We start from the raw sequence: 21,452 nt of genomic DNA on the forward strand, positions 1-21,452 counted from the left end.
TTTGACTTTTACAACCTGGCGCTGATATAAAAGGGCCTCTAAACTATCCCGAGCTGGGATTACCATAAGCAAACTCCACAAAGCACGTCATCGCTGCGGGCAAACATCAGAGTGGCACAGGTTCTCCTCGCTCCCGGCAGCCGAGCACAATCTCTGGCATTATAAAAGCGGAGCGGCGACGTTCCGAGACCGTTCTTTTCCCCCTGTAAAGCAGGTTCATTTTATGAGATCATTGTGCCACATGATTTATTTTAAATCCAGCTTGCCATCTCTTGTTTTCGGTGCTATAATCTTCCATTTCAAAGTCGCTGGAAGGAGATCTCCATCCTACCTGCCCCAGAAAATTCTCAGTGTCCTTCACCCTACTTTCCCTCCCTTTTTTTTTTTTTTAACTCTCACATTATTCCCCTCACCCTCCCTGTCCTCTTGCTCTCCCAGGTTGGAATGTGGCTGTGTGGGCCAGTGTCAACTGCGGTCTGTCCGCAGTCGCAGCCAGCGGCTCAAAGCCTTGGAGTAAACAGGGCCCGGCTGCAGCCGCCTGCCGCTGTGCTAAGTGAATAATTGCACTGTAAGATGACCGCCGCTTCGCAGCTACACCGCCACAGCGCGCCGTTCACACGTCGAGTACCCGCACACAAAGCTACGCTTATAAACACAGGGAGGGAGGGATGGGGTGAACAAAAACAGACGGAAAACAGCTGGTTTTACTCTGCACCTCAAAAAGATGTAAGGCTGTGAGCCACAAGCAAATCTTTTTTTCCAGTGGGGCATTAAGGAGTATTTTAGCCGCTTTACAGAGATCTGACAAGATCTGGGCAGGATCGAAAAGAAAACATGCGGCTCAATGCGACGCTACTGCTACACCATGAGTGGGCAAAGCTCAGCAGTGGTTTTATCCTTAAAATTGTATGTACAAGAAAAGATGAATTACGGTGCATTTTCACCTGTTTTTCCTCGCAGTGTCCCACTTCCACCTGTTTCTGGTTCTTTAACGACCTACAGTAGCTAATAGAAGATTAGGAAAAAGACGCCACAGCTTAGCTAACGTAGTATGCATGTGGTGCAGAAATGTTTTTATTTTTTTTACCCCTCAAGGGGGTCTTTTGTGGGCTCTAGAGTCCCTTATATGAAAGTAGGCTGACAGGAAAGGGGGAAGGAGACGGGGGAGGACATGCAGCAAATATCGCCAGGTCCGGGAATCGAACCTGCGATGGCCGCGTCGAACTCAAGGCCTCCAAACATGGGTCGCGCCACCCCCCACGCCACCGCGGCACGCCCAGTGGTGCAGAATATTGCAGCTAGTTTTAAGGAAGGTTTCTGTATTCAAAAGTCAACTTCAGCTGCGGTGAGGAAGTTCATTGGAAGTTTTTGTTGAGTTTGAAAAAAACAAAATTTGATTTCAGTTGCAGAGATCAGAGTCTTACCGACTGAGAGCGATTTTTGTTTATTCCCGAGATTTTAATTGGCCTATTTCATCTTTTCACCGAAAGCCTACGACACGTACAAAACTCATTTCAGTAAACATATTAAAGCGTAAAGCATTCACTTTCACAGGACAAGAAACAAAGTACATCACAACTGTTTGATGCATTCTTTACAGAGAGTAAAAAGGTTTGGTGGAATTTTGAGTTTTGGTGCATTTAATGAACCTAACACATCAGCTGTTTTTAGTCATTTTTTTGAATCAAGTAAAAACTGGAAAATGTGATTATTGGTGGGTTGGTTGTTATTAGAGATTCACAATATATTGATATTTACATTGGTATAAGTCGATGTTTGTCATTTTTAAAGATATTAGTATTGGTCCTAACCCTACACAACATGTAGATGCTGTGTCAATGTCGGTCAATGTTGATATCAGCCTAAATTTTCGTATCAGTGAATCAATAATTGTAATATATTATGTTTCTATACTTGGTTATCTTAAAAAGAAAGCATAATGATGCGGCAATCAGCCAGTAATCAAAATAACATGATTTTCAATTGATTGGCTCAACCATTAGCAGGTCAAATATGGAAAAAAAGCATAAATGCAGGAAGAGTAAACACCTAAATTTTTTTTTATTAAAACAAAATTAACTAAGATTATTTTATAAACCTAATATTGAAAAGAAAAACCAGAATCGACCAAAATCTGAAATAGCACGAATGATAAGGAATCAGTATCAGCCACAAAAAGCCCGATCGGCGTATGCTTAATGAAGATTGGTCAAAGAGAAATAAAAGTAAGAAGCTCTAAAGAGAATTTGAGTTTATTCTCAGATGTCTGTTATTAGTAAAAAGTTGAAAGTATTTCATAAACCAAAGACCCAAACACAGAGCCCTGTGGAACCTCAAATCATAACCATTACACTGTAAGAGATCACTGTCCCACAAAAACTTTCCATCATGTTCATTAAGTTCGTTTTGCTAAAATATTAGAACTGTTATCCATTTATGCATCAAACTCCAGATTGACAAACATTTTCCAAAAGCTCTGAAAGAATTCTGGAAGGACATCTTTAAAATAAATCAGGTAACAAAATCATGATTCTCTTCCCACTTAACTTTCTCTCTCTGTTGTGCTCCACTACCACCTACACTAACTCTTTAACACTCTCATGTGGGTGATGCTGGGAGACCCTGACAGCCTAATGTGGATCTGATTAATGGAGCAGACCTGTGATGCTGTCTAAAATATGCCAGACATGAGTCTGCACTGCAGCTAGCGGCCGTAGCGCTTCTGTGTGAGCATGCATGCAGCAGATATGCCGGCCTGCTCCAGTGAAACTAGGGAGTTGGCAAAACAAACAAAAAAACGCACCGGTCTTTCGCAGTGGGAAGTCATCCCGAGGGTTGTAGACGCCCAGCACCGGGTGATTGTAGGTGGACACTGCGGTTTGTGGAGGCGAGCTCTGGTCCAGAGAGCTATGTTGGGTTTTTCTGCAATAAAAAAAAACAAACAGAAATCATCAACAGCGTGCGGGTTGAAAAGAAACCATCTCGTCCTCGTGGACCTAAACGATTAAGGCGTCATGCAAATCGCTTGGCAAGGATGCAGACATGTGTCGCCATCTGCTCGCTTCCTACAGTACAAAGTGTCATTTGCAGGAAAAACTTAAGCCGCGTTTGGATCTGGCCCAAATGCATGTTCCTGACAAGAGGGTACGCAGTTGTCTCTTCCAGAACTCAGTGGGAGGCTGAGTCCAGAGTGAAGGAGTTTATATTTAAGTTAGGAGCAGAGGCAGAAACACACAGACACTGTATTACGTAACAGTATTACGTAACATTACTTATTCTCTCTACTGTATTTGTAATTTATGAATTTAGTTGTGCCATTTCACACAAACAAAACAACTATATAGATGTAGAGGTAAATAATTTTGGAAAATGTAAAATTCAAACCTCACAGCTGGCAGAAGTTGAAGGAAGACAAGTCATAAACCAGAGGCCCCAAAACAGAGCCCTGTGGATCCTCAGATCACAACAACATCCCAAAAAACATTACATTAACTGTTAAACCTTTAAAAACATTTATTGAATTTGTATTTCACACTCAAATTAATACATTTCCAGCATGAGATTACGATGCTGAAAAAAAAAGTTAATTCAAGGCTTTTTGCCCTCATTTTATTTCCTTCAAAACTGCAATTTACAAAGCCGGTAAAAAGCAATATTCCAAATTTTATTTGATGAGTTTTTTATTGAGTAACAAGTATAGAGTATTTTTTTGTCCTTTTGCTTCTCAACTGTGGATAAAAATCAGAATTTCTTTTTGCATGTCGTGTCAAAAATCTCATTTGTCTCATGACATTTCTCGGCTATATTTATTCCTCTGAGACGTCAGAGAAGAGGGAAGATGTCGCGAGGACCACGCAGGCGGTTCTGAACCGTCTTCGTTTAATTTCAAATGTGATATTTTCTCACTTCAACCACGAATGCGTTCTCAACTGACACAAGCACAAAAAGGTTCAAGACTACAGACCAAAAAAAAAAAAAAAACGGTAACAAGAGGGAGATGAATAATCTCACCTTTCACCTGTGGTTTTACTTTGTAAAACAAGCAGAAAAGCTAAACCTGCACTGATATTATTCACTGGCGTATCTTTCAATCTACCGATGTATGCTTCTACATAATGAACACTTCAGTCGACGCAACTTTGCTGTGTTTATGCTCACTCCGACTTGCAGCAAAAAAAATCGGAAATAGCAAGTGTGCACACCTGCAAAACGGATCGAGGAATGCTACAATTAACTTCAAGGACTTTCAGCCGTCATCAGGATCCAATATCCTCCTCTCACTTTAACGTCTGTGCATGTTTGTTTTCTGTCTCTAATCACTCAGTGAGACCCAAACAGAGCAGGTAGGAGGACAGGAAGCATGCGTCATTACTTAGCTGTCAGTCCATTGTTTTCTGCTGTTTCCAATCAGGTGATGGTTAAGGAAAAGCCGTCTTACCGGTACCAGTAGGGGGCGTCGTTGGGGAGGCTACCCTGGTTGAGGCTCCGCTGGGCCAGCGCCTTCTTCTTGTTCAGGACGAACTCCTGCAGACGCATCTTCACCTCGGTGCTGGCCACAGCACCTGATGTACACAGGTAAACACAAGATGCAATGAATTTCTTGTATTTAAAATTCATCAAAACTTGAGATCCCTCCTAAAAACATTAGTAACTATTTATTATAATATTTCAAACACCAAATACATCTTAGCAAGAGTCTTAGCAGTAACTGTCATCTAGTCTTCCTTATCTCCACTCTATGGCGTTCAGCCAATCAACGCCAAGTATTATAAATGGAACTCTTGGATTGGCTGCATCGCAAACGTTAGCCAATAGCGTGAAAGTAGCATTCCGGCTAGGTATTTCGGCTTTTTATCAATTGTGTTTTGTTCCCCTAAATTTAATGAAGAAAACACAATCTTATTTATTTGGTAAAATATTATTTTATTGATTTAAAATCAGTTGATTTATCTATTTGTGAAATGCTGCAGACATGATGTGGATTTAGGATTAAAAACAGACAATCATCAGCGTAGAAACCAATAACTCAGAGGCCTTCAAAACGGGAAATTTAATAATTGTCACATAAGAAATTAAACAAAAATGATGGAAAACTCATTGGAGAGATTTGAAGACACCATCGCCACACATCACACTCATACAGACACACACGGGAGAAAACACTGCAACCCTCTGACTCCCCGCTTGCCCGATCCCTGGACATTTTCCATAGAGTGTGAGAAGGCGCTCTCTCAAGGACGCCTGTCCATTTGCTTTCAATGAACTTGTTGAGAGAAGGTAATAGCTCGGCCATGCCCGCGCCAAGGCCACCGGGCTATTACCGCTCGTTCACCGCTACAGAACGCGCCGCCTCTCCGAGTGAAATGGAAACGCATGTGAGGCAAACACAACAGTTATTTCAACCTTGGAGCAGCTTGAATGAAGAGCTCTTACTGAGACTGGCTGCCTGAAGCCTGTCTGACATGGAGAACTATTTGCGGAGCTATTTAGGTGTGGAAGTGTCTAGTTTTGCTTATTTTAGTGCTAAAAGACAGAATCTGTAACGAGAGGTGTCAAATCTTTTAATGAAGTTTCTCCTGCTGCTTCTAATCTCACCTCACTTATGGTGCTTTTGCGATAATTTCGCTAATTGAAGAACCACAACCTGAAGTTGTACTCATCACCTCTGAGACAGAAGCACCATTTAGTTACAGCTGCAAGTCTGTGGAGTAAATCTGAACCAGATTAGCAGATCTAGAAACTAAAACCTTTGCCTGTTTTTCTTTGCAAAATAGCACGAGCTCAGTCAGATCGGACGGAGAGCATCCGTGAACATCAGTTTCCAAGTCTGGACACAGATTCTCAATTGCATGCAGATTTGGGCTTTGACTAGGCCACTCTAACACCTGAAATTGCTTTGTGTTTTGAAACATTTTGCCATGTGAGCCAAAAACATGCACACACAATTTTTGAAATATTAATACACACAAAATACATTTTTATTGTAATTCAATCTCACTTTTTGAAGAATAAACCTAACATGAAATATTTAAACAAGACAAAATTAATTGCACACAATCTTAAAAGTGTGGCACGAATTTGTATTTTTCTCACCTGAGTCGGTGCTGTGTTGTTGTGCTGAGTATTGCCACAAATTTGCAGGAAGATGTAGATTTCGACTTTAACTATGCCATTAAACGCATGATACATTTACTCTTGGGTCACAAAAATGTAATTTGAACAATTTTAAAAACATAAAACTAATTTCATTGTGGCTATTTGTACATTTTTATTTTATAAAGTATCCAGATTTTTTCACGTGAATTGATCTGCAATCATCATAGATCTGAAACATTTAAAACAATGGGTTTTTTTGCAGGGGTTTATTGTTTTCTAAAACTTCAATTGCAGTCCTTGCGCGTCCACAATGAAATACAGAAAATATCGAGATCTAATGTGACACAAAGTGAAAAAGCTCAAGGGTTGTGCATATTTTTTGGCACGAAAACTTTCGTAAACATCAGGCGTCGTTGTGGTTTCACACGCAGACGGGAAACACGCGGTGTCGGAGCGACTTACTCTCCTGGCCCCGCTCCTTGTTCTTCAGCAGCTGCAGCTTCTGCTCCCTCTGCTGCTTCTCCAGCTCCTGCTCCAGCCGGTGGTTCTCCATCTTCCTCTGGTGCTCCAGCAGCTCCTGCTGGTGCTTCAGGGCCAGCAGCTCCTGTTGCTGCTGCACAAAGAAACATCAGAAATATTGTGAGTTAAAAAGAAAACAAAAATGGAGAAGTGTTTCTCGGCTTCGTAAGACCTTTTCGTAACAGCCTCACATGAGCTCTCTTCAGAACAGATTCAATTCGCTCTGCCTTTCTCACTTTAAAAAAAGTATTTTCATTCAACTTCTACTCTCTCTGAAGTAAATAACTCTGACAGCTGTTCAAAGCCATAAAATTAAACCTCTGCAATTCCTCTAAAAACCTCAGGCCAAAAGCTTTAGCCTTTAAACAAATATAAGCAATTTAACTGGGAACCAGGCTTTAGCAAAACACATAATCCAATCTGCTTACTTCCTCATCGTGCTGTTTTTTCTTTTTTATTTAAAAAGGCTCCAAGAGTAAATTTCTTTATTTTTCCGCTAAGAACCAATCTGTGGCCTGACAGCTTGTCCTGCAACCAAAAGGTCAGGAATAAAATCAGCTCCAAAGCTACAATGTGCCCACAATCGCCTCCTCTTCATCACGCTGAAGGGTCCTTAAAAAAATTAGACCCTCGCTGTGAGTCACTGTGCATAAAAGCAGCCAATTAAAAAGCATTGAAATGAGCTTCTGCAATAAACAATATGCAGCTATTAGAGACTTGCATGTTCCCTGATAGCAGAACAAGACAACCTGAGGAAGCACAAAAAGTCTTTTTCAAATAATTCTTTAGATTATTGAAGATAAAAAAGGTATATAAAGCAGCCCCACTGTGAGAGGAAGTAACCTGATGACTATTTGGGCCACAACTGACACCAAGTGTAACTAAGAATTCATTTTTGCGGAGGAATTTTGGTCGACTTTTCTCTGCAGAATGAACTGAGCCATTAAAACGGGTTTGACGGACATGTTCAAACTTTTACTCTGTTACTCCAAAACCTTCAGGTTTTATATTCTATCAATAAAGTGAATCATTTTTGAAAACTGAACTTTTCTTTCTTTTTTCACAGACATAACTGTAACAAATTGCAAATTTATTTGATAACTGTAGAGCATCACAAGCTTAGTCAAACATGAAAAAACAACAAAACTTTAATTTGTTCACTCAGTGCAATTGGGAGGATAACAGCCAATATAAAATATTGAATAAATAAAATAAATAATAAATGACCTTTCTGGATCTTGGGTTGCTTGAGTTGGTTTTGGGTTTTGTTCATTTCTGTGTTCCTTAGTTCTTTATCTTTGATTAGGTTCTGTTTTACTTAGAACCTAAGTTCTTCTTAGAGTTCAGTCCTTCTTAGTGTTTCTTGCTACGTTTATTTCTTGTCTCTAGTTATTCCTAGTTTTATTGTTTCTAGGCTCTAGTTATTATTTAGTGCTAGATTTATTTCCCATAGGTGCTTTCCCTCGCCCCGAGTGCCACTTTATCTCTCTCTCTCCTCACACCTGCAACCTGTTAGCTCGATAATTAGTTAAGTCTTTGTTCAGAATTTAACCTCCCAGTATTTACACCCAAGCACTGTGAACAAACAGTCCTTGCTGGATCCTCCAGTCATATCCTGGTTACTTCCCCATCGATACTCTGCTTGCATTTTGTTCCTGGTTCCTGTTTTTGTTCTGCTCTGGCTCCCTGCGTTCCCTGTGATTTTTGTAAGTTTTCAGTCCATAAACATTCAACATGATCCATGCTCCCCTGTCCAGGGTGTGTCCCGCCTCTCGCCCATTGACAGCTGGAGATAGGCACCAGCACCCCTCAGAACCCCAATGGGATAAGGGTGTAAGAAAATGGATGGATGGATGATCCATGCTCCCAGTCCTGTCTGCTGCACCTCTGAGTGCGCAGACGATTCTCCGTGAAGAGCTGAGGAACACGCAGTCCCTCCAAGCTTGTTTAGTTACCGACATTTAATCGGTTCACAGAAATGGCACGTAATCAGCTGGGTTCCAAACACTGTAACTGGGCATTCTGCGGCAGGGACGTGAAACTGTGTTTACGGTGAGGCCAAATCAAAGCCCTGAAACAAGGCTGTGAATAAATTAGTGGCTTGGGGCCGAGAGGAGGAAGAGCTCTCTGGAGCGCAGCCAGCCATCGCTTTTTGACTTCAAACCGAGGTTGGGAAAGAGAGAAGAGGGGTTTTAGTGGGCGGGACCTCCTCGCCCACATGCACACAGGACACTTACACACCCAAAACCCCTTGTGGCTCTGCCGACCAGAGCCATGCACATCCTTCCCTCCTGAGAAACAGCTTGTACAGGAGATTTCTCTGCCGTCCGCAAACGTAGACGAGCGAGTGCACGCAAACGTTTTGATGAAATTTAAGAGGATGTGTATGTTTTCAAGTTTTCTAAGGCAATTCTGTGTGTGTTTTGTGTTTGTGTACGTGTGTGTGTGTATGCCCGGTGAATAGAGGTGATTGAAGCTGGGGGCTCCGCGGTGAAACCGTGCGTCACGAACATCTGAGCTGTCCCGCCGCTTCAACCGCAAGCCAAGAGGACCCTTTAGATGGCAGCGCCCATTAACCAAAGCATCACGAAAACCGAGGCAGGACTCTGTGCTTGGCAGGTCATAACAGGGACGGGCTGTGTGCGGAATTTTAAGCAAGAGCGGCAAGAAGTACAGGAGAAAGGAGAGCAGGATGTGGTTTTAAGGGAGAAGATTACACAAACGGTGTTGATTTGTCTTTAGCGTCTAATTTTGTTGCTTGGCAAAATCTCCAAACAGTGACACGGTTTTCATTTTCACTTTGCGTCAACAATTTAGCAGCTTTTAGTTAAGAGGCATAATTTGAGTGCATTTCTTCAGTTTGCGGGGGGAAAAAACAGAAGCAATAAACAAAAATGCACTGTTCAAAATGGGAAAGACAAGAGAAGACGCCACTTGGATATTTACTAGCAGCATTTATGAGGAATCCATAACTATTTTCTTGCTGTGTAAGTATGATGTGATCATGGTCCCAACTATTCAAAATGAGAAAGATAAGAGAGCTTATTTTCATGATGAGCACTACTGCTAGAACAGGGTCTGTTTTGGTCATTTTGGTTTATTTAATCACAACTTTCTAGATTTCCTCAGTGACATGATTACTCCGTCCAGTCTTTATACCGTTTGATTTTTTGTTAATACATTCTGTCTGCCCTGTTTGGTTGAATAAAGGTTACACAAAACATAAATAATTAAGAAATTTATGAGTAAGGAAACAGCAACAAAAACCCGCCCCCATCTTTAGTCATAGCCAAGATAAAATTAAACAGGAAGTGTTATGAACAGGTTAAATGAGGATGAGTTTATTCACTCGAATGTACAGTAACAATTATTATAAGTGACATAAAAGATTTTTAGAGTAAGGAACTGAAGGAATAATCTCAGGTTCAGGTTATGTCACTGTACATTATTTAAAGTTTTTTCTTAAATTAAGAGATAGCAGTAAATATAGAGGGTGTTGTAGCTATTAACGGTCCTACCCGGGATACACAGAGCATTAAATGGTCACATCCAATAACAAAGAGGGAACCTGTCACCTTTTTAATAAAATAGTTCTGCAAATAACTGCCTTGCAAGGGGACGCACAAAGGTAATGTTTCTCATAACTATGTCCGAAAGAAATATTCTGTTGCTTTAATGCACCTTTTTGGTTTCATGGTTATTGCTTATGCATTTCTTTCTGCCACACTTTTTCTTTCCACTAAACTTTCCATTTCTTTAGCAGTGACTTTTAGTACCTTACCGTCCTGGTGGAGGGTGCAAATGTCATAACTGTAAAAATGAGCAAAAAAAAATATTCCTAACATATCAGTTTGACATGAATTTAGTTATTTGAATTTTTCTATTTGTTGAGATGCAATCAATGCAACACTGCTGTTTTTATTAATTAATTTTGGGTTGTTTTTACTTATTACATTTTTTAAGCATGGCATTTAAAAAAAAAAGGATGGTTAAAAAATTTTAAAACGTTATGAAGAAGCAACACAGATTGCACAGATTTAGTAATAAAACAGAAGTACAATGTTAAAAAAAAGCAAACAGAAATTCCCAAAAAAAGGAAAAGGATTTAAGGAAGTGTGAAAAGAGAACATGGGAGGAATAAGTGAAAGAGAGTAAATACAGGAGGAGGAAAGGAAGACGTTAATGGAAAGAAGAAGTTAATGACAGGAAGGAAGAGGCAAAAAAAACCAAGAGATCAGTGATGAATACGGGAAGAAAGAGTGTGTAAAAAGAATGATGATGGAGGAAGAAATCTTTTTTTTTTATTTTACAAAAAATCTGAAAGATTCACCACTTTTTTTAATTTAAAAAAGTCATAAAAGCATGAACGGAAAAAAATGTCAAAGGCAGCTAAAATAAAGAAGCAATATAAAGTCAAGCTAAAGATTTATCTTCACTCCAAACAAACCGAGTCAAATCTATTTTAAGAAAAACAAATACTGCAGAATCCCGCCGTATTAAAACTTTCTCTATTTCCTCGCTCCTCATCAACATGCGACGCCACAAAGTGATGCATGCTTATGTGAAAACGAATGAAATTTGGTACGTTAGAAGAGCTGAAAGACAGTAGAATCCACTCCGTTCTAATTAAATTCAACTCCAGCTTTTTAATCATTTAAAGGAAAGCTTCACACGTCCATTTTTCACACTCTTCCTGCAGCCAGACACATCTTTATATTGCCCTCATCCATCCGAGGAGTTAAAGAAAATGAAGCTAAAGTGCCTTTCTGTTTCTGCTCCCACTCGCCGCTCGAACCGAAGCCCTTTAAAGCTGATGAGGCTGCTCTTAGCTGCTGAGTTCAGTCTGCCGACTCCTGAGGCTGAATAAATTAAGAGCCGTCTTCGTTTGGTTTGGGGGAGATTTAAATAGCGACGATGTACAACCTGCTGGTTTTATGTGGAATAATTGGACTAATTTAAAACTCCATAGGTTTTGCGTCTTTTCAATGAATTTCTGCGAAACGGGTGAGCGAGGTGTGTAGAAAGAGGGGGAAATCCTCTTTTAATGCTGCTCCATAAATAATGCTAATTGTAAATGATGTACCTTAATGTGCTCCTGGAGCTGGGCCTCATGCTGGCGGGACAGCTGCTCGTGCTGCCGCTGGAACTCGGCGATCAGGATCTGCCTCTGGATCTGCTGCTTCTGCTTCAGAGCCAGCAGCTCCTGCTGCAGCTGCTGCTCGCGCACCGAGGCCGCCACCACACCGCCGCCACCGCCACCCGATCCTCCCAGGGAGCTGGGGGAGAGCTGGCCTGGCGGGGAGAGCGACGACACCTGCTGCTGCTGCTGGTGGTGGTGATCAACGCGCAGGTCCATGGGGATGGCAGCAGGGGGCAGACGCAGGGGCAGCGCAGAGTTAATGTCCACTGAAGAGGAGAGAAGAAGAAGAACGATCAGACAGGTGGAGAGATGGAAGGAGATAAAATGGATGGATGAATGGATGAGTGAATGATGGATGAATAAATTATAAAACGGTTCGACAGATGGATAGACTTATGAATGAATGATAAAACGGATGAATGGGTGGATAATGAAAGGTTGTTGTGATGATGTAAAGCCTTTCCCATTTTCTGCCTACTTCATGTTGCCAGGGAGCTCCTACTTCAGCGATTTCTTACTCCTTATCAAAACTGGGTGTGTGAGTGAAATTTAACTTATCTCTTCACAAACTGCGTCTAATCACAGGTAATTCCTGGTATAAGGAGGAAAATTACTGTTACCTTAAAGGCAAGGCTGGTTTGAATCACCCTTTTTTCTCTTAATAAACAAAATCAGAATTTGAACACTCCTTTTCCACGAGAGGAAAATTTAAAGTCCTGCATTAAAACCCATATTACTGAAGATTTTATTGATACATCTCACACAAAAGAAATGAGCTCCTCCAGGAGTGTTTTATATCAGCGAGGCCAAGTTTCCTAAATAGGATGCACTCATAACGTCATGTCAACAACAGAAGCACATTCTGACGCCAAAGCAAGACAAGCGGAACAGGATGAATAACCAAAACACGGCACAAGGTTAAAAGACACGCTAGCAAACATGTTCCTCTTCTTCTGCACGTCGTCGTGTGTTTTCATACTTAGCACGACTGCAAGGTTATGAAGCTGAGGGCGGATTAATCAAAGTACTTCAAGAGAGCTGTTTAATTAGTCTACCTCTTAGGAAAATGCCCAGAAGAGAATTTTTTAAACTTTGAGATTTTCATTAATTAACACAAAAAAAGTCTCCCGTGTTTTTCATGCTCCTTCACTTTTACGGGAGGAATATATGTTAGATTTAAAAAAAAATTAAAATACAAGACTTGGCTATTTTAAGCAGCACATTGGATGGACTGCTTGTAAAACAAGAACGCAATAAACGGATAACGGAGCTGTAAATCAGACCGTCGGAGTAAAGCTCTTGGATTTAGTTGCCATTTCTGAGAAAAAAGTTTATCTTTAATGAGCATCACAAATTAACTCCATGCTTGTTCCACGTGGTGAAGTAACATCAGTTCCAAGAGAACTATCTTTAAACTTGGTAAAGTCCTGATAAGATCTATTGGGAAGAAAAAGTGCTGTGCTGCTCCTCCACACGGCGCTCGCCGACCCATCCGACAAAGCCTGCATTGACACCCCCCGCCCCCCGACTCCCATGCCCCAAAACCCCTGGCTCGGGCACAGGAAGCCCACCAATCCGCCGGCTTCCTACCAATAAGTCTGGACAAATAGGAGCCGATTGGTCTGATTATTTGCCTACAATGTTTGCGGAGAGCCGGGGATACTTCACATTAATGAATCGGCAAACAAAACATCAGCGGTGAGATGAACTGACCAACACTTTGAGTCACTTTCTGCTTCTGGACGTTTCTTGTTTGATGCATTTCCCCCCATCCTGAACATCACCAAACTGTAACTGCACATCCAAGCAGCTTTGCTACTGCTAAGGCCATATGGCGCCTGTACGCTGAAATGCTCCACTCTCACTGTGTGCAGCAGATGAAATGCCCCCCCTCTGTGTGGTTATTGCAGGAGAACAGCACAACAACATGCAACAGGGTCCTAAAGGACTGCAGTCATGTGGGGGGAGATTACAACATGTCTCATAGGCTGCTGCTGGGACTAATTGAAAGGGAGCCTGCAAGACGTGGCCCTACGATCTGGCACGTGATGAGAAGATGAGAGAAAGGAGAGCTTTATAAGAAAAGAGGAGCTGTGTGAAACTGTGAATCGGTAGATTTTTCTTTTTTAAACCCTCTGACTCATTTAGTCTGCGATAGCTTTACCTGAATCTGCATGAGTCACTCTGTAGGTTAAGGTTGGAAATCAATGGCCGATCAAAAATCAATAATAAAAAAAAAAGGTCTGAAACTATCAATTTTAGTTGACTTCTATAAAGAAACCTTAAAATAAAAACAGCTTTGAAGAGATGAACCAAGTGGAATGTTTTGGCCGATTTTTGAGCATATTGTTATTTCTTTCTTCCGGATGCGAGAACAAATTAATTCTTTAAAATCGGAGTAGAAGCAACGTCACACTGTGTGCGAGACATATCTGTTCCTGTAAAGAAGGGATTTACTACCATAAAGAAAATGTAATGACTTGGAGTTCAAATTTTAAACCGTCTGTAGAACTTTGTGTCGGAAAAGAATTACGTTAGCGATGCTTTACTAAAAACAGTCTTCATATGCATTTCCAACAGAATGTAGCTTGAAGGTTTGCAAAAGTTTCCAACATTTTCAAATCCAGCATGTTTCACAGCAGAGAAGTTGAACGTCTAAAAGGATTGAAGCACAGTTGCTGAAGTCCTGCTCTCTCTCGCTTTCTCACAGCCTAAATAAACATGTCTTAACAGTTTGCTTTTACATAGCTTCATAAACTAGTAATACATTAGTGCTTCCCTACCCTTACCTTCCACACTGCAGAGCAGCATTCTCAGTGCAACTTTGTAGAGTTTAAATATGATTTGCTCAAGATTAGGAAAAAGATCTGTTTTCTTTTCTTTTCTTTATTACTTTTTGGGTCAAAAGATGCCAATTTTGGTCAAACTTTGACCTGCTACCAACAATTATGTTTGATTTATCTTTAAGTTCTACAACTTTAGAAATGAGAACTCCATTTAAAATAATAATGTCTTGCTCTCTCTTGCTTTCTTGCAGCCTGAATTAACATAAAACATGTCTCGGCATATTTATTTTTAAAACACAGCTAACAATGACTTTTCTTCACTTCTTTGCACCATGGTAGGAGTGTTTCAAATATCTGTTTCCTTTCCAACAGGCCAGTCACTGGTTAGAGCTGATCAAGCTTAAAGTTACCCGATTTCAGTAGGCAGCAATTTTCGCGTTGCCTCTCCATTAAAGTCTAATATAGCTCTACCTGATTCTGCATGAGTCACTCTGCAGATTAAGGTTGCAAATCAATGCCTCATCTGAAGCCCTTTAGGGACAAACAGGTAGAAAAGCAAAGCAATCGGAAATATTGGTTTTGGGGACGACAGGAAAGCAGAAACGAGGAAGGATGGGTTAGACCTGTACTTGTCAGAGCTGCGCCGCAGCCTTCTCGGTTAATGTGAATCCATAACTCACTTTACCCCCCTCCCCCCCAAAAAACCCCACCGGCACAAAATGTTCAGGGGTGGAGGGGGAGGTGTTTCTGAAACGATGCACTCATCGATGGCGACGCATGCGGATCCGTAAACACACCTCGCTCGAGGTCTCCGCCACCCTGGCGGCGCTAATTGCTCACCAGATGAAAAGCAGGAGCTACAGAAAGAAGTCAGTGGTGTCGTTACCCATCTTTGTCCTCTCCTCCTCACTGATGCACCCTCCTCCTCCTCCTCTTCTGCTCTTCTTCCTTCAGTGTGTTATGGGGGAATGACAGCAGCGTTCGTCTGACTTGTCCTCATGCTCTCTGTCTCCGTCGTCCCCTGCTCCGGTCTTAACCTGATGGGTGTCTCCCTCCCCTCCCGTCTCTCTCCTCCCCTCGTCCCCGGCTTGCCCAGTGGTGACATCACAGGGCAGTCTCAGGCATGCAGCCTGTTTATTCTGCAGCTTTTCCAGGAACCAGCGGCTCTCTCTCTCTCTCTCTCTTACACACACAAACACACACACACGCAGCACTCCCTCTCTTCACCCTTTCTACTCTTTTTGGCTCGCTCAACCCACTCTCCCTGCTCCTAAGGCCGAGGAAATCCCTTTTTAGACTCCCCACCTAACCCCCCCACTTCTCCCACTCACTTCACGCAGTTCCCACCCCAAACTCAAAATCACAACAACCGCCTCTCCCTTTTTTTTTTTGTTTTTTCTCCTCTTCACTTTATATTCCCGGCACAGAATTTGCCTGCATGTCCCCCCCCAAAACAGATAAACAAGCAGAATGGATTCAAGGTGAAACGGAGCAGGGGCGTTTTCCCACTCCATTCTGTTCGCAGCGACATGCTTTTGTCAATCTGAGGTTTAATAGCACCTCTGACAGAAAGTTTTGAACCTTCTGGTGTGACGCATTTGGAAGAAGCTGTCGGTCTTCATAATAAACTGTGCTTCTGATCTCTCTTGATTGTTCATCCGGGGCTCGGTCAGCCTACTGTTTAAAGAAAGCACAAACAGTATTAGGCTTAGCGACTCGCTGAGCAAACTGTGGGCCCGAAAGCGTGGCCAGAAAAGCACGATCAATCTCTCCCCTTCCCGCTGCGGCGGAGCTGCGAATGTAAACTAACTTTCTCTGAGTCCTTTTTACAAGTAAGCGAAGCCAGAATCGTTGCAGAGACAATGCCAGGTTGAAAATAACGCTTTGAAGGGACAGTTGTGGATTTGTTTCACTTTAAAACTGTCAGTGCTGCCTCCAAAGTAACCTTTACAGCACAAAACGGCACAGCATCCTTTGCATTTGTGTTGCAAAACATCTCTCCAGGGTGGAATTGGTTGTGTTTTTCCACGCAGGAGGTTAAATTTATATTATTTTACAACCTGGCAAAGATCATTTTTATTACCATACGATAATGTCTGCTGTCCTTTCTTTATTTTTATTTTTTTTACCACAACAGTAAAACCACACGCCAACAGATGACCAAACCGAATCAAATGGCGGAAATCTTAAGATTTTTCCTGATCAACCGTCAACAAGCCCATGCCTTTAAACGACAACAACAAAACAGGACCCCAAACTCCATTGGCCAAAAGAGAAGCTCCTGGGAATGACCTGGCTGCTGCTCGGAAAAGACCCGTTTTGATATGGGCCCTGTCGTCGCGCACTGACGTCAAGCGTGTTCCTCCGTTTACTGATGCGAGTGGGATAAAGGATAATGTGAGGGGCCTTCGCTGCCAAACCAAAACAAAGACGGCGTCTCAGGGGAGAGCCGCGTGAGCTTCCAGGGAGTCTTGCGCAACGAAGCCGGTGTACCTGTTTGAAAGCAGCTGGGTTCGGTTTCAGTTTGTGGGATCTAAATAAAGGCTCCCCCTTTGATCTGCAGCCTGATTTAGCTCAGACTTGTCAGCAGAAAGCACACGTTTCAGTTTGGATGGGAGCTTCCTGCCGCGTAACTAAGACATTCTTTCTTGTTTTCATATTGGGCCACAACAAGACCATGAGTGTTCTTAAAGGTTCGGTTGTGCCGGAATGTATTGATAAAACCCGTTTCAGATTGTTAAAGGGACGGCATCACGTAAAATCAACATTTTTTCAGCTTAACCTCCTGTTATAATGTTAGTCCCTCATCAAAAACAGACCTGGAGCGTTCCTTTGATTCTTTAATCCTTTTATCTCCATGGCAACCATTCAGCTGTGCAAAACACCTGGCCTTTAAAACACAGCTTCCCTTCAGATCTGCAGTTTTCAAGCTTCTGAACTTCACTCAGCTTCTTCAGACTAGCCAGCAGCAATTAGCAAACACCTGGTGGAACTGAACAATAGCTGATCTCATTATAGGAGCTACTGCTCAGTGCAAAGCTGGTAAAAAACGTTGTTGAATAGTCATGTTGTGATAACTTCCTGAAGACGGAGCTTCTGAAAGAACTTTTTAAAGAGACAGAAGCCCAATTTCAAGGTGTTAAAATACAAAATCAAATTTCTTTTACGTGATATTTGATATAGACAGCGTTTCTATAACTGGATGCAACTTTATTGTGCTATTAAATGATACTACATGCCTGCACAATATAATAGCACCTTTCTAAACTATTAATAAATAGCTGTGCCTGTGATCAACAAGTACTTATTAAAGTGGCATAATATTGAACATCTTTTCAGTCCCTCGAGGATCTTTTGATTGTTGTTTTTTTGTTTTTGCAATAAATATCACTGATTTGTGGTTCTAATTTAGAAATATTTGCAAGAAATTTTGCCATATTTGCACTTATGTTTGACGGTTAATGTAACTTTTTGTTACTCGCCATACCAATCACCAACTAGGCCCGTCAAAAATAAGCAATAAATCAATTGATCACATGATAAATTAAAACGAGCTCAATGATTTCCATTTACATGATGTATGCTTTTCTTTTCTCTCTCTCTTTCCACAAAAACTGGATGACAAATGTCTTCCGTCTGCTGCTTTGGTGTCAGCTAGACCCTTTTTATCTGTTGTTTCTGTTGTTTTATTTATTTATTTTTGAATATTTAAAATGTCTTAGAATACCAGTGTTAAATGTTTATTAGAATTTAGAGTTTATTGATACTTGAGAATGAGTTCTTGCATTATTATGGTATTACCATTGTAGTACTTGAAAATTGTTTCAAAAAGACGATATTATCGTTTATCTTAAATCGTCCAGCAAAGTTTGCTATCGTGACAGGCCTAGCTCGCATCACTTCAACCAAATGTGGAAACAACAAACTCAATTATGCATTAGTGCAAAAAAAAAAAAAAGAGTTAATTTTGGAGATCACGGAAACATAAAAATTTGAGAGTGTGCAGATAAAAATGATTTTGATTGGATTGATAAAATATTACCTTGAAGGTTCTGTTTATACGTCTCTTTGGAGTCTATAAGGCCACATTAAAAGCTATGGTGGTCCAGATTTGGCCCCTGAGCCTTGAGTTTGACACACATGATTAAAAGCATCAAAACTAAGAACATCCACCATGACAGGAGGCGTTTCTAACCAACTGGCTGGCACGAGAAAGCAATCCCCGACTCGTCGCCGCCTTAACGATGTCAGGCAACGTCTCTGCAGCGGCGCTCTGTAGCAAGAAGGAGGGAGGCGGGAATGGGAGCGGGACCTGGAGGCGGCGGTCCCTCCTGGCCTCTGCAGCAGGGCTCTAATGGAGCGTGTCACAGCTCGCTGCCCGGGCTGACGCAGGAGGAGGAGGAGGTAGAGGGCGCCACCTGAACGCAGAGCGGTAAACCTGCTCTCCCTAAAGCCAGCCGCACTGGAGACGCATTTATCGCATGGGAGCTTCCTGTAAGTCAGGGCTCGGGCAGACGATCACGAGCTCCAGCTGCCGCACATCCGACGTGGAGGAAGCTCTTTAAACAATCTGTGCTGCTTTGTGTGAACCCAAACTCAGGTGTTTACTTTGACTCGTGTAACTCCCAGCAGGTGCAGCAGCCACAGCTTTGCATTCCAGAAACAGAGCGCTGTCGGTTCGGACACCAGCATTACCGGACGAGTGCGACCACAAACGCATCAGCACTTTTTTATAACTTTAATGTTGTTGTTTTTTTCTTTACAAACAATTTATTGCAATTTATTGCTCCAAAGTGTCATGGCAAAGTATCCTTTTCTGAACTTTTTCAGCCAATGTATAAATGCAAAGGTTCAGTTTTAACTTATGACTTTTTAAAGTGGATGGATGGTTGGATAAAAAGATGGAAACATTTTTCCATCTTCTCTTCTCTATTCCTTCCCAAACCAGGAAAACTCTTCACCCTACATTTTCCCGCCTGTGTGAGATTAAAAAAAAAAAAAACGCTCTCAGGTCACAACACGGAAACCTCGGCAGCTCCGTATCCAAGACAACAGCTTTCCAGAATATCTGATGAAGACGCTCCGGTGGATTTCAATATTTCATCACCTTAGCTGGAGGCGTGTAGAAAACAAGCCGGTCTACTGCTGATCCGACAGCCCGGATTTATGAATCGGACTCTCCTCTGGCTGAAAAAAACAAAAATGTGCCCAGCAGCTTCATCTTCCTTGCACCAGTTTCTCCTAAAGATTCCTGCTCATTTCTCAACTATCACTATCACCCATTTATTCTCAGGAATACATAGAATTCATCATAAGAGACCCCTTTTCTTTTTTTTCTTATTTTACACTAAAAGGCAACTGCGGCTGCAAGAAAAAGTCGTCTCCGTTTGTTTTGAGACCCAAACTAAGTCAGGAACTTGCAGCAAAACACCAGCGACCTGCACAATAGCTTGTTTTGCTGTGTATGTTGGCAGTTTTTGGCGCTCCGGATTTTCATTCAGCAAAATGGCACAGAGAGATAACCGACTGCATAAATAAAACACACGAGGAGTCTGTTGGAGGAGTTACAGCGTCGGAAAATGGGAGATGTTTTTTTTTTTTTTTGCACATTAATAGTGGAATCACATCCAAACACACACATACATACACACACAGAGAGAGGGATTAGGGATTGTCCAACCTGTTGGGATGTGGTTGAGCGCCGACGTCTTGAGGACCTCGAGCGACTGCTCCTTCCCCAGGATTCCCTCTGTGGGAGAAAGAGAACATTCTGCTTCAAATATGGTCCGCAGCATCGAGTCGAGGGGGGGCTGGTTGCCGGCGACGAAGCGACTGCTTTAAAAAAAAAAAAAACAGAGAAAGTAAGGGGGGGCTTCAGGTCATCCAAACGGCTGGGAGCACGTGCTGTGGCGCCGACGCTGCTGCTGCAGCCTGATCCATGAGCGGCGAGGAAGAACTAGGAAGAGGAAGGTGGAGGAGGGAGGGGTGGATGCTTTGGACCGGAGCGGAGCGCTCAGATAAGCTTCGATTCTGAGGGATGCTGAGCGCGCTCATCAGCGCTCGTGTGTCGGTTTGGTGTGTGTTTGATAGCGCCTGTGCTCGGCATAGCAAATGTGGCTAACGGCGGCGGCGGCAGAGGAGAGAGGGATGTAGAGAAGCGGGGAGGGGAAGGGGGAGGTAAAAATAGCTCACCCTTTTGTGTATAACAGCACATGCAGAGCACGCACGGTGCACACACATACAGACACAAAAGGTGTGTGTGTGTGTGTGTGAATGCATGCATGCATGTCCGTGTGTGTAGGCTGTAATTATAGTGGCAACATGAAAAGGCTTTTGTAGCTGCTGAGTCCTGGGAAGACATGGCTATAAAAAGCAGAGCGACACGGAGGATGAGGAGGAGAAGGAGGATGCATCAGGGATAGAGGGGAGGAAGAGGAAAGAGGAGGGGTGGAGACCGAGGGGGGGATGGAGCAAAAAAAAAAAAATCACAATGAAAATGAATATTTTTAGTAACCATAAGCACCTGTTTCATATATATTCCGATCACAGACGTCTGAGGGGCGCAAACGTGCAACTACTCCTTTTGGATTGGAGGTAAATATTAAAAAAAAGAAAGAAAAAAAACATGTGAAACCCCCTCTGGAGGATTAAAAGAGCGGAAAACAGGCGGCCAGCCTCTCCGTCTATTTCTGGAACTCTCTCTGGAATAGCCTCGCACATACACAGGCTTAATTAGCTGCGAAGCTGGAGCAAGCGTTTCGCTGCGGATTGTGCAGCACCTCGCATGAGCGTTTTTGGCCTACTTGAAGCAACCCCACATCCACCCCCAAATCCTGCAAACACAGTGCATCCAGAACGCACAGGTGAACCCTTCGGTCCCAGTGTGGGCAGCTGTGTTTTTTTATTATTTA

At 42.3% G+C, this 21,452-nt stretch overlaps 1 protein-coding gene across 2 annotated transcripts in view; it reads right to left on the reverse strand.

Annotated features, from left to right (window-relative positions):
• The window catches only part of LOC114140844 (histone deacetylase 4-like), a 62,624-nt gene that overhangs the window by 20,156 nt on the left and 21,016 nt on the right, over window positions 1–21,452 (reverse strand). The window contains exons 3-7 of one of the 2 annotated variants that reach the window (XM_028011104.1): window positions 20,222–20,290; window positions 11,699–12,021; window positions 6,559–6,709; window positions 4,439–4,562; window positions 2,804–2,922 (exon numbers count right to left, since the gene is read on the reverse strand). In XM_028011104.1, coding sequence (XP_027866905.1) covers window positions 2,804–2,922; window positions 4,439–4,562; window positions 6,559–6,709; window positions 11,699–12,021; window positions 20,222–20,290 — 786 coding nt within the window. Of the gene's footprint in view, window positions 1–2,803; window positions 2,923–4,438; window positions 4,563–6,558; window positions 6,710–11,698; window positions 12,022–20,221; window positions 20,626–21,452 lie in introns of those variants that run through there. The other variant, XM_028011103.1, reaches the window with a different exon arrangement.

This window comes from Xiphophorus couchianus, chromosome 24 (genome assembly GCF_001444195.1).
Source record: "Xiphophorus couchianus chromosome 24, X_couchianus-1.0, whole genome shotgun sequence".
In the NCBI taxonomy this organism is placed as follows: domain Eukaryota; kingdom Metazoa; phylum Chordata; class Actinopteri; order Cyprinodontiformes; family Poeciliidae; genus Xiphophorus; species Xiphophorus couchianus.